General features: G+C 37.6%; 1 protein-coding gene across 8 annotated transcripts in view; it reads left to right on the forward strand.

The window, feature by feature from the left end:
- AFF3 (ALF transcription elongation factor 3) overlaps nucleotides 1-13,245 on the forward strand; it is a 573,094-nt gene that overhangs the window by 395,138 nt on the left and 164,711 nt on the right. For all 8 annotated transcript variants that reach the window (XM_070511624.1, XM_070511625.1, XM_070511626.1 and 5 more), the window contains 2 exons: nucleotides 3,372-3,408; nucleotides 12,726-12,777. In XM_070511624.1, the coding sequence (XP_070367725.1) occupies nucleotides 3,372-3,408; nucleotides 12,726-12,777 (89 nt within the window). The remainder of the gene's footprint in view (nucleotides 1-3,371; nucleotides 3,409-12,725; nucleotides 12,778-13,245) is intronic.

A 13,245-nucleotide genomic window follows, 5' to 3' on the forward strand; every position in this document is an offset into this window, starting at 1 on the left:
CTTAGCGTAGTTTTGATTTGCATTTCCCTGATGATCAGTGATGATGAGCATCTTTTCATGTGCCTATTGGCCATCAGTGTATCTTCTTTGGAGAAATGTCTGTTCATGTCTCCAGCCCATTTTTTGATTGGGTTGTTTGATGTTTTGTGATTGAGTTGCGAGAGTTGTTTGTATATTAAGGATATTAAGCCTTTGTCAGATGTATGACTTGCAAATATTTTTTCCCAGTTAGTAGGTTGTTTTTTTGTTTCAATCCTGTTTTCATTTGCCTTGAAAAAGCTCTTTAATCTGATGAAGTCCCATTTGTTTATTCTTTCTGTTGTTTCCCTTCTCTGAGAAGGCATGGTGTCCGAAAAGATCCTTTTAATACTGATGTCAAAGAGTGTACTGCCTACGTTTTCTTCCAGAAGCCTTATGGTTTCAGGTCTCACCTTTAGGTCTTTAATCCATTTTGAGTTTATTTTGGTGAATGGTGAAAAAGAATGGTCAATTTTCATTCTTTTACATGTGGCTTTCCCGTTTTCCCAGCACCATTTGTTGAAAAGACTTTCTTTTCTCCATTGTATGCCCTCATCTCCTTTGTCAAAGATAAGCTGTCCATAGATGTGTGGTTTTATTTCTGGGCTTTCAATTTTGTTCCATTGATCTGTGCACCTGTTTTTGTACCAGTACGATGCTGTTTTGATTACTGTAGCTTTGTAGTATGTTTTGAAGTCAGGGATTGTGATGCCTCCCGTTTTGTTTTTTTTCCTCAGGATTGCTTTAGCAATTCGGGGTCTTTTGTTGCCCCATATGAATTTTAGGATTCTTTGTTCTAATTCTGTAAAGAACGTCATTGGGATTCTGATTGGGATGGCGTTGAATCTGTAGATTGCTTTAGGTAGAATGGACATTTTAACTATGTTTATTCTTCCAATCCATGTACATGGAAGCACAACATTGTTCTTGAGGATTATATTTTAGCCCATCATTTCAGCAACAATATTTCATCTTAATACAACTACTTCCCAAAACTGAATCTCAGGTCGAGAGTTGATCTTGTTCTTTTCCTTTAGATGAATAGCTCATTATTACCAATGTTGACATTCTGGGCATCTGTGTCTGACTCAATCTGCTTAGTAGAGTGGGAATCCCTTCCCTTCCCACCAACCCTTACCAACTGGTCTGGTTTGTTTCACACTGCCCCAGTGGAATTCCTTTTTAAAACATCTGTTATTACATGGATTTGAATATGCAACATGTCATATTAAATGACACCCCCTGCCCCATAACAACTATATTCATGGAAGAAAATTCTGGTCAAAATGTTGGGCATTAATAGAAGTTAGTTCCATTTCACTAGATTTTTGTTCCACACACTAAAATTACAAAGGAGTTTCACTGGATTTTATGTGCTGCTACTTATTTTTTTACATTCCTTCCATCTCAGTTAATTAATTCTTTTATAACTCTCCCTCATATTTCATATTAAATTGGAATTTTGCAAGGAAAGAGGTGTTAATTCTCAAAACAAAATTTAGCATTTCACTTTAATGCACATAAAATCAGGTTCGATTACTATTTACCTGAGCAGTAACTAAACTCAGAATACTGTGTAGCACTGGCTTTCTGCCAGGTTAGATAAGTGGAAATCTGTAATCTTTCCATCCACCAGTGTGAGATGAACAATAGTTGTTCAAAGGGTGTCCCTGGTGGGATGGTTGCCAGCCTATGTGCAGAAAGGTGGTGAGAATAAAGGTACATTCAAAAGTAAGTAGATTAGGTTAAAAGCCAGTAATGCAATAGATGCTAATATAAGAACTAAATAATCCTCATAGAATAAAACATAGAGGTAAATCTTCATGACCTTGGATTTGGCAATAGATTCTCAGATATGATGCCAAAAGCCTGAGCAACAAAAGAAAAATTAGATAAATTTGACTTCATCAAAATTAAAAACTTTTGTGCATTAAAGAACATCATCAATAAAATGAAAAGAAAGAATGGGAGGAAATATTTGCAAATCATATATCTGATAAGGATCTGTTATCCAGAATATATAAAGAACTCCTTCAACTTGACAACAAAAAGTCAAACAACCCAATTAAAAAATGGGCAAAGGACTTGAATAGATATTTCTCCAGAGGAGATATACAAATGGCCAACAAACACATGAAAACATGCTCAATATCATTAGTCACTGGGGAAATACAAATCAAAACCACAATGAGAAACCACTTCACATCCACTAGGGCTACCATAATAAAATTTTTAAAAAATAAAAAACAGAAAATAGCAAGTATTGGATAGAATGAAGAGAAATTGGAATCCTCGTACATTGCTAGTAGGAATGCAAAATGGTTCAGCCACAGTGGTAGACGATTTGGCAGCTCCTCAAAAAGTTTAACGTAGAATTCCTACATGACCCCACAATTCCACTCCTACCTATATACCCAAAAGGATTGAAAACAGGGACTCAAACAAGTACATGTTCATGTATGCTCATAGCAGCACTATTCACAGTAGCCAAAAGGTAGAAATAGCCTAAATGTCCATTAACAGATGAATGATAAATTATTCCATGTACACTCATGCATAGCTTAATGATGGGATACGTTCTGAGAAATGCATCATTAGGTGATTTTGTCAGTGTGCAAACATCATAGAGTGTCCTTACACAAACCTAGATGGTGTAGCCTACTACACACCTAAGCTGTATGGTACTAATCTCATGAGACCAACATCATATATGCAGTCAATCATTGACTGAAACATCATTATGCAGTGCATGAGTGAACAGACAACGGAATATTATTTGACCATAAAAAAAGAATGAAGTACTGACACATGCTACAACATGGATAGACCTCAAAAACATTATGTTGAGTGAAAGAAGCCAGACACAAAAGGTTATATATTATATGGTACTACTTATAGGAAATATCCAGAATAGCTAAATTCATAGAGACAGGATGCAGATTGATGGTAGCCAGGGACAGAGGAGAGGGGGAATGGGGAGACACTGCTTAATGGGTAAGGAGTTTTACTTTGGAATGAGGGAAATATTTTGCAACTAGATAGAGGTGGTTGTACAACATTGCCAGTGTACTAAGAGTGTCCCTGAATTGTTTACTGTAAAGTGGTGAATTTTATGTTATGTGAATTTCACCTCAGTAAACAAAACAAAAAGTCCATAATACAAGTGAGGAATGACTGTGAACTATATTACCAGACTGCTTAACAATCACATTTGTGTAAATGTTTCTTATCACAGTATGTGGTTGAGATTATGATCAGTGATTAGGTTCTGAATGACCAATAATATATCTCATATTCAACTTAGATTTAGAAAGTCAAAATAAGAAAATTAATTGGTATTTCTTGTTTTTTAGGACTCTCAGCTTGTTTCCTCTGGACACAATAATCCAAGTAAGAAAGGCTTCTCTCTGCAGTTTCGTGGGACGGGGGTGGGAGGTGGAGGGGCTGAGGAGGGGAGAAGCGTGCAATAGACGTTGGGTTTAAAAGAATTTCACTGAAAAATGAAACCCATTGGGAAAAAGAGGGCCAGTTGTTCAAGTATTGCCCAAATGGATAAGATTCACGGTGACCTTCAGTGTTCGTTTGTCTTTAATCAAGGGAAAGAAGGACCAAAGATAAAATGGTGAATTTCAAAGCAATCCTAGGAGAAAGGAACATCATGCTTTACTATAGTTGGTCCCTAGGATGTGGAGGGGAAAAAATTTTAAAGGCAACCAATGAATTATCTAAATTGAAAGAAAATGAGTGAGCAAAGAGAACCAATCAGAAGACCTCAAGACAAATGGCCTTAGAATCCATGAACAAACCATGCCTTCTTCCAGAGATAGACTAGAGTGTCTAGGAAGGAATTTCTTTATTGAATTCATTGTCTAGAAAACGTGTGGACTTCATCATCAAAGGGAGGATGTCATCATTCCATAAAGTAGTGTTTTAATTCTCTTCTTTGGCACTACTAATTGCTATTAATGTTTTCTTGAGCATTAAAAATACATAAGCCATTTCATTCATGTCATGAAAGCACATGCACAAAGACTGGGCTTTGTTAGTCTCATGACCAGCCAGTCAGCTGAGGGCATCCCTTGCCAGCCACATTACAAAGCTGTGTTTGAACATGAAAGTCATCCTGAGCTAGCAGATGTGTCTTTGGAACTGAGGCTCACCCACTGAGTATCTGTAATGGCAGAAGGGTTGGAGAGAAAAAGACATCCAGACAAAGGTGTTAGTAAGCCCCAGACTTTTAATGTACAGCCAGGGAAAAGTCAGGGTAGGAGGATGGTGGCGTAATGATACCTAGGCAGTATCACTTAACTATCCCACCCGCTGTTGGGATATGCCATGAGCACAGGCACCAGTGAAGAGGTGAAATGGCAAAGGATTTGAAATCTAATGAAAATAATAAATTCAATAGTAAGAAAAAGAATCAGAAGAAAGGCATGGTTAAGTCCATGAGGTGTGCAGGCATCAGCATCGTATGCCAAAGACCAGAGCATACTGAAGAATTGCCATGACTTTCCCCACCATTTCATTCCATTTGAGTTTAAACAGTTCAGGGTAAAGGGGGGATATAATAGATGAATAAATGTACATTCTCTCAGCTTTGAGGTTTTGACATAAAGAGCCCAGCAAATAGCTGTCGAGTCTCTTCTATGTGCCAACACCTTGAAGTATGTTATTTCACTTGATCCTAACAACAGCTGTATGAGGTAGGCATTATCGTCTCCTTTTTGCACATGATGAAAATGAGATTCTGAGGTTAATAACTAGCCCAAAGTAACATGGCTAAAAAAATGACAGCTAGGATTTGAATTCAAGGATCTGCCCCAAAGACAACAGACTTTCTTTCCATCCCATTACCTTGACCTCAAGAAGGTTGCTTCTATCACTTAAATGTGAGATTGAATTCTTGGCCAAGAACTATATACTGTATTTTTGCATGCATCTGGCACATTTTTATGATGTGCCATAACATTCACATGCTAATGCTGCAATTTAGATTATGTAAGAGCAGACGCATCTTCTATGGGATGTGAGATGGCACTGCCTTGTGTGGTATAAAACCTTCTGGCATTTCATTATCTAAGGAAATTTGTGATTGGCTTTCTCTTTTCTGGGTGTAGGGGGATTTTTCTTTTGTATTTTTCAAATAAATCTTCCCCCCAAAGCCAAGCACATCCATGAAAAGGTAATATCACTATTTAAAAATATGAGCATTCTCTGTAGATTACAGCACATTTAAAACTTTAGGAGATCTGGTCCCACCTGCATTTCCTGTGCTCTTCTTTGTATTTGGTTTGGAATCATTACAGTTTTTGGAATCATGACTCTAGTAAATATGTAGAAAATAGAAAAAAACTGAACTTCAAAGAAACTAAACACAAAAGGTATATGTGTGGATTGATGCACCAACCTTCACCACTTTTGGTCAGTGCTTTTTTTCTTTTTGACATTAGAAAAACTAAGTTCTGTAGATACTAAGAGAAAAGAGTGTATAAATTAAATAAAATTATTTTAATTCATATCTTTTAAAAGGTAAATACTTTAGTCTGAATTACTGATTAATTTAACTTAATATTATAAAATAGAAGCTTATTAAGCATTGAGAAACTTAAATACTAAAATAGGTGATGTATGTTTACATTTTTTTAAAGTTATGATAGTGTCCTGTTCAAGTAGCAGATTAAGCCTAAGCAATTCTTCCCCTCCCTTCAGAAACCCCATTTAAATAATCGTAAAGCTATAGTAATGGAAATAAATCCATAATACCACTGAGAACAGAAAGGGATGCTATCAACAAACCAGGAATTGAACTGAGTTTTTGGAAAACAGAGAGTAGATAGGACCCTACTGTTAAATAATCTTGGGCAGGGAAGGTCATGACCCAGGAAAAGAAAAAAGGAAAATAATGAAACAAACAGAAATAAGCTGTGGTGGTGATGGGAACCATCCCAGAGAGCTCCAAGAGACGCTCTGGATTTCCACTCAACCTCAACAGAGAAGAGGCATGGACTGTGGACAGTGAAGGGCACACCTGCCATTCTTCCACCTGTTACCCTTCCCCATCCTAGCTGGTTATCATACAGAGCTTTCAGTCTGCTTTTCCTCCTCCCAAAAATAAAATACCAAAAAACATAGTAGTATTTGCTAAGAAAATGAACAGTTGACTAGAACTCCTAGTTGGGAGCTGATAGCTAAAAGAAAAGCAGAATAGATTCTGAGATAATACCAGACCTTAAGAATAGACACATATGAGTGCTGAAAGAAGAGTCAACTTTTCTCAAGAAGGAAATAAAAATGCCACACACCCAGAGTAAATTGCTTCCTATTTTTGTTGAGAGGTAGGGGGAGGGTAAGGGCGCCCAGCTTGCCTTGAGTCCTCTCTTCTCCTGAACCCTAACTGAAGCCTTTCAGTTAGCATACCCTGTCCACTTACAAAGAACTCTATATCAACCCTTCCCTACAAGGAAGAGGTGTTTTAGGAAAATAGAACAATGTACTAATAGAGGAAATCCACACCAATTGCTTTCGTTAACCAACCTGTTATCATTCAAAGATGTGAATACATAACCAGTGAGCACTAAAGAGAAGAACTGACCCAAAAGAAATCTAATTAATTCAAGAAACAGAAGAAAAAATTTTCAAGTATAATTGCAGTCTTATTTGTGGAAATTATTTGTAAATTTGTTACAGAAACTTATTACAGAAATTATTTGTATAAAAAAAAGGAGAGAACAGATCAGTATGAAAAGGAAGCAGTTACAGAACAAATGAGCCCTTGAGAATTAAAAATATGATTGATAAAATAGAAATAATGGGTAATAGGTGAAGTCTGGAATCTGGAATATCAGTTTGAAAACTTTTTTTTTCTGAATATGAAGCAAAAGACAGATGGAAAATATGAAAAGAAGCTACAATACATGGAAGATCAATCATGGTGGAAAGGTCAAAATCTAGTGAATAGGAATACCAGAAAAAGAAAACAAAGAAAATGGAGAAGAATAAATAGTAATAGAAATAGAATTCCAAGGGAAATGAGCAGCTCACTTTCAAAAACACTTATATTCAAGGAAACAAGAGCCCATGAACAAGATCAAGGAAGGACAACACACAGCAAATTAGAGAGAACTATCAGGACTTCAGATATTGGAATTACCAAACCCAGAATATAAAATAAGGGTGCTTACTTTAATTTCCAGAAGTGGGAGGACTGAAAATGTGGTAAAGAACAAGAAGATTTGAAGAAGTACTAATGAGAATGTCTAGAAGTGAAAAAAATAATAACAGAAATTAAAATTTTCTTTGTCAGGTTTAATAGCTGATTAGACATATCTGAAGAAAAAATTAATGAATTGGGAAATTGAACTTAAGAAATTATCTAGATTGCAGCCTAGAGAGACAGAAATAGAAAATATGAAGTGGAAGTTCAGAAACATGGAAGATAAAGGGAAAAATTCCAACATACATTTAGCTGGAATTCCAGAAAGAGATAAGGGAACAGAGGAAATATTAATGGAAATAATAGCTGAAAATTTTCCAGAATTGAAAGACACTAACCCACAGATTCAAGAAACCCAATGAATATTAAGCAGGATAAATAAGAAGAAGTCCACAGTAGACACATTGTAGTTAAACTGCAAATTACATAGATAAAGAAAAAATTCTTAAAATATCGTTTAATACCTTCAAAGAAGCAACAATTAAACTTGTAGTTGACTTCTCAACAGCAGCAATGAGAGCCAGCAGACAGTGAATTTATAACTTCACTTTTGTGTATGTGGAAATTGCCAAGATGATTCTCAAATTTATTTGATAGAACAAAAGGCAGAAAGTAGCTCAGACAGTCCTGAAGAAGAACAGGTTGGAGTCTTGCCTTACCAATATTAAAAATAAATAGAAAAATATTTTTGGCTAAGTAATGAAGATAGTAATAGACAAATTGAGTAATGAGACAGAATACCCAAAACAGACTCACAGATATATGAAAACTAGATTCATGACAGAGGCGATAATGCAGACCAATGGAGAAATAATGGACTTCTCAATAGATAGTACTGGAATAATTGGTTATCTACAGGGAGAAAAATGAAATTGACTTCTACCTCACATCATATACAGAAACTATCTCAGGTATTGGTAAAAGACCTAAATCTGAACAGTAAAATGATATACTTTCAGAAGACAATATAGAACATCTTTAACCCTAAGTTAATTTGGAAACCACTGTAGGATTACCTGGTCAAGTTGGGCATATGTAAGCCCTACTTCCCAGAACCCCTAACATGTACACAGGGAACGATGTTCATGAATGTTTGTAATTGCGTCATTCATAATGGAAAAACCTACAAGTCCACCGGGAGTAGAATAAATAAGAACATCATGGTAGATGTTTATAAGAGGATGCTGCTCAGCAATGAGGATGAACAAACCAAAGCTACATGCATCGTGATGGCCCAATCTAAAACTCATAATAGTGAGTGACAGAAGTCAGTCTCAGAAGAATGCATACGGTGTGATTCCATTCATATAAAATTTAAAACCAGGAAAAACTAAAAAATATTTTATTTATTAATAAATACATAGCTTGTAAAAACTATCAGAAAAGAAAGGGAATGGTTAACACAAAATTCCATTACTTGATAGCTGGCGGGAGGGCAGGAAGAGGACGCAAGCTCAGCAGGCTTCTGGGCTGTTTCTTGGCAATGCCCATTTCCTGGCCTGCAAGGTGTTTTCACAGTTAACTCATTGTAATTTTTTAGAACTGTATATATACACTTTCATATGCGTGTACATTTTTATATGCATTAAATGCATGCTCTATTTAACATTTCTTTGGGAAAAGCATAGCCTTTACTTGAGACACATTAACCTGTGACATGGTGAAATGTAAGAATGAGAATCCATTTGACATAAATGCCAGGAACACTTGCCTTCATTCAGGTTTAGTGACATTCTCTTCTGACCAGGCCCAGTCCCACTGCTTTGTTCTTTCGTGACTAATATTTATATTGCTGTAATATTGTAAATCCTGTTGTTGGTTTATAATTTTTCTGATTGGCCTACAGGAAATTCCAAAAATTAAATTATTAATTAAATTAATGTTAGTGAGGACGACTCATTAATAATTACTGAACGGAATATAAATATTTTAAATCTTGGCTACGTAGAAGGAAAGGCATAGCTTTGCAGAATTGTGTGTGATAGAAGGAAAGGCGAGAGGGAAGGACAGATGGGGAGCTTCCTCGTTTCACATAGTATAGAAGAAAAGATGCTGTCAGAAGTTGATTAATCAAGAAATGGAAGATTAAATTTATTCAAAGTTACAAATACCCACTAGAGGCACTAAAAGTAATAACAGAACTAAGAAAAATTGTAAGGGAAGGGGAGGTGGTAGTATAAGTATATTCATATCTTCTCTCTCATCTTTCCTATCAGAAATCATTACTTACTGTCTAAAGCTGATACATCTAGAAATAAGTCTATTTCTTAGCGTAACTGTTGAAGGACTGTCAGAGCTAAGAACCAAAGCAAGCAAAGTCTTACCTTTTCTCTACTGTTCAACTATTTTTACTGTGAACATGGATTGCTTTTATCATAAAGGGAAGTTGTAGTGTAGCAAAACTTTCCTCTGCAACAGAACACAGCCTCACGCAGGTCTGTTTTGATCCCCTTTTCAAAAATCTTCTTCAGTGCGTATCATAGCCCTGTTGATGGAGAGTGCAGTACTCCAGCAGGGCAGGCATTGTAAGTGGTTAAAGGGCGTGAATTAGACATTATTTATCTTTCTGCTTACCAGACAGAATACCCGACATCTAAGTCGTCGGTTTATTTATTGGATGAAAAATGTAGCTTTTGTGACTTTTTTGAAGTGGCCTATTGCAGCCATCAAGCTGTTTCATACCTCAAATTGTATATCCATCTATACCTTACTCCTCGTCTTCCACTGTAGCGTAGGATTCTGTATTAATGACAGGTCATCAGACAGAAGACATATACCGAGTGTGTAGTGTATGTCAGGTACTGTGGAAGGCTCAGGGAGACAGATATGGAATGCTGAATTGAAAGTACATATATAATATACGTGTGTATACACATATGCATTTATGTGGGTGTGTATATGTATAAATATATCATTCCTATGGCTCATTTTTTTCCCTCTTCCTCTCTATAATTGTATTTCCACATGCAAAATGACCACACTGCACCTGAGCCAGTCTCTCATGTCCAGTTTCTTAATGATCAAGGCAGTTCCCTCCCAAAGAGCCTAGTGTGGTATCTATCATGGAAACAGCTGAAATAACCAGGATGATCCCAAACAGTCCTCTTTGGTGGCTCCTGAGCACCCAGCTAAAAAATCTCTTGCTGAGAATTTCCCAGCTTATGTTCATCATTTTCCCTTGGGTCCTGATAAAGAGACTATGATTCTTAATGGCTTATGCACTTAAACATTTCATGTTAGCTTCAGCAATTGCATCACCTAAAATTTCAAGATGTTGGGAGAGCTTTCTGTTTTATTCTTTCTAAAGGACAAACATCGTTTTAGTCCCTGTCTCCACGCTGAGCTTACTTTTCCCGCAGAAAAGTGAATTCATTATCAGCCCTGAAGTTGCTGCCAACACTCACTCTCAGACTCTTCGTAAATGCCCTGTTTGGCCCCATTGTGTCCTTCCTGTTTGCCAGAACCTATTCTGTTTTCCCTGTTGCCACAACATAAATGCTGCTAAGAGCAGAGATTGTCAGCCACAGCTTTGTCCCTGAGCTGATCCAGCCCGGGATGCCCGCAGCCCCCAGATTCCATGTGCAATAAGGCCTGTGTCCTCTCAGCCTGCGGGTCAGTTGGCAGTGTTGTTGGTCAAGGTAAAACGTATTTATTCAAACATCCAAACAATGTCTTCATTTATATTATTGATTTCCTGTTTTTGTGACATGAATTGTTTGGAAATGTTTACTAATGCCTGCTGCTGCTGGGCCTGCTGTTGCACATTGTTGATTACGGTTGGATGGGGGGTGACTACAGGTGGCTACGGACCAGGGAAAGTAGCGAATTTCTCTCAGTTAAAGGGAAAAAAATAGATCAATATGTTTGAGAAAAAGTAAACCTCCATTTAGTTTTGTCTTACATAATGCAGGTGTTAGAACTCTCTATTTAGGATTCTGGCAGGAATTGTGGTTACTCAGTGAAAAAAAGATTCTGGAAAATACTAAATTAGGTTATTTTCCAGCACTAAAGCCAGTTGATGAGGCTTTACCTGTCTCCTAAATGAGTACACCACAGACTGGCCTGGAAGACAAAAGTAGAATATAAAAGTAGGAACCTTAAAGCAAGTTTATTAGTTTGCTACCTCTCGTTTTTCTTCAATGTGGTTTCCTGTGTACTGGGGCTCTGCCTGGTCAGTGTTTGCTATCCAGGCTGTTAAAAAGTTCTGTGGCTTCATAACAAAGTGGCTGTCCCTCATGGTTGTTGTGACACTGTGTAGACACATTAGCACAGAGTTATATCTCAGATAGATGTGTGAACTATACATAACTGTGTCTTCTTTTTCTCACAACTGTTTAATTTCCTATAAGAATAAAAGAAGAAATTGTCAAGTCTGCTTTTGAGTCCAGTTTGGATGATGTCTCAGACTGTTTTCCTCATATAATTTAGGGGTCGTTCCTGAGACTAGGTGACCACAAGCTGACGCCGGCAGCTGACATATGGGGCTTGTACGGTGCATAGACCTGAGGCCGTAAGGAGTAGACGGGGGTTCTGTGCAATCGCCAGGCCTGACTTGAAAGAGCAAAGCAAGTTAACATCATCAGGCCCATTTCTTACAACCCACAATCTTCCCTAGGGTTTATTCAACTGTTAGCGTTGCACAACCATCATAACCACAGCTGACTCACCCTCACAGTCATGACTCTTCTCCTCTGTCCCCTAGCCTCAGGGAGATAAAATGCAACACTTTACAAAATGAGGATGCATAGTCAAATCATCAATGGTCAAGGCTCGGAGAATTACATTAGATCTATTGCTAGAGGAATGTGCCCTTTAAAACTACAAAAAGTGAACTGGTTCCAGGCTCCCTTAATTAAAACCCATTAAATCCTCCATGAGCACAGATGGCAGAAACCTTTCTTTATGTGGACTTGCAGATGGTCAGGAAGGATTTCTGGTTTACATCTTACTCTGTGTTAATTCAGGGGCCGGATAGCCTGCTGCCAGGGCTCTCAGTGGGGTGTGATTCTCTGATTCTCCGGGATCTTGTAATCTGGGGTGTAACCTCGGTGTGCTGTAAAATTCTCTCCTGCAAGTTCTGATGCACCCTGACCTAGTTTGGCTTGTATTAGCAGAAGGGATCAAAGTGCAAAATGCCTTGCATGTGGAATGCTAATGAGGTTTATTTCCTTAAATTTTCTGTAAAATGAAGTGGAAGGAAACAGGTTCCATCTGTAAGATATTCCTCTTTTGGCAAGCTCCCTACTCTGAGCCTCTGGTTGTTTGCAAACAGCTCCTTGGTACCTACTCACAGATCGGTGCCTGGGCAATTGTATTGCAGAGAAGAAATTATTTTGCAAATCCGGTTCTCAGACAATAAAAAGACGTTTTAAAAGCCTCCTGCTGCACATTTCGAAACATTGTTAATAGGAGCATGGAAATATATTTAATCTCTCTTAAATCTTAAAGACTATAACACTCACATGTTGTTATTTTTTTCTGCTTCCCTTTTAAGAGAAAGGTGATGCTGAGCCAGAGAGTCCAGACAATGGCACATCGAATACATCGTAAGTGTCTTTCCTGCTTCTCTCTGAGATGATGTTCTTAAATAGGCCTGTAATATGAAGCCATGCGAGTGTCTTGTAATAGTAATACTGCTGCTAACAGAAGGCAGCCTGTGTTCTCTTTCTCAGGATGATGTCTTTTTAAATGCTTTTGGGTGCAGGTGTATTTTGAGGTCTTTCTTAGGCTTTAGCACAGTAAGAGTTATCTGAAAAACGCAAACACTCCTTTTCATAAAACGGAAAAGAAGTGAGATTGGAGGGTGTGTGTGATGGGGGAGAAGGGCCCAAACCCTTTCGGATTGGGTGGGAGACTCAGCACCGTCCTCAGTAACTGCAGAACTTTCACACGTGCCAGGAGATTCTGTCCGACACACCTGCCACGTGCCAATGTCACTTTAAAAGCCTGCCATCTACATTATGTGAATTATGTGAAAAGTCCAATTATAGCTATCTCTGGAATCTCAAAAGTTT

The sequence above is a fragment of the Equus asinus genome, chromosome 6 (genome assembly GCF_041296235.1).
Source record: "Equus asinus isolate D_3611 breed Donkey chromosome 6, EquAss-T2T_v2, whole genome shotgun sequence".
In the NCBI taxonomy this organism is placed as follows: Eukaryota; Metazoa; Chordata; class Mammalia; order Perissodactyla; family Equidae; genus Equus; species Equus asinus.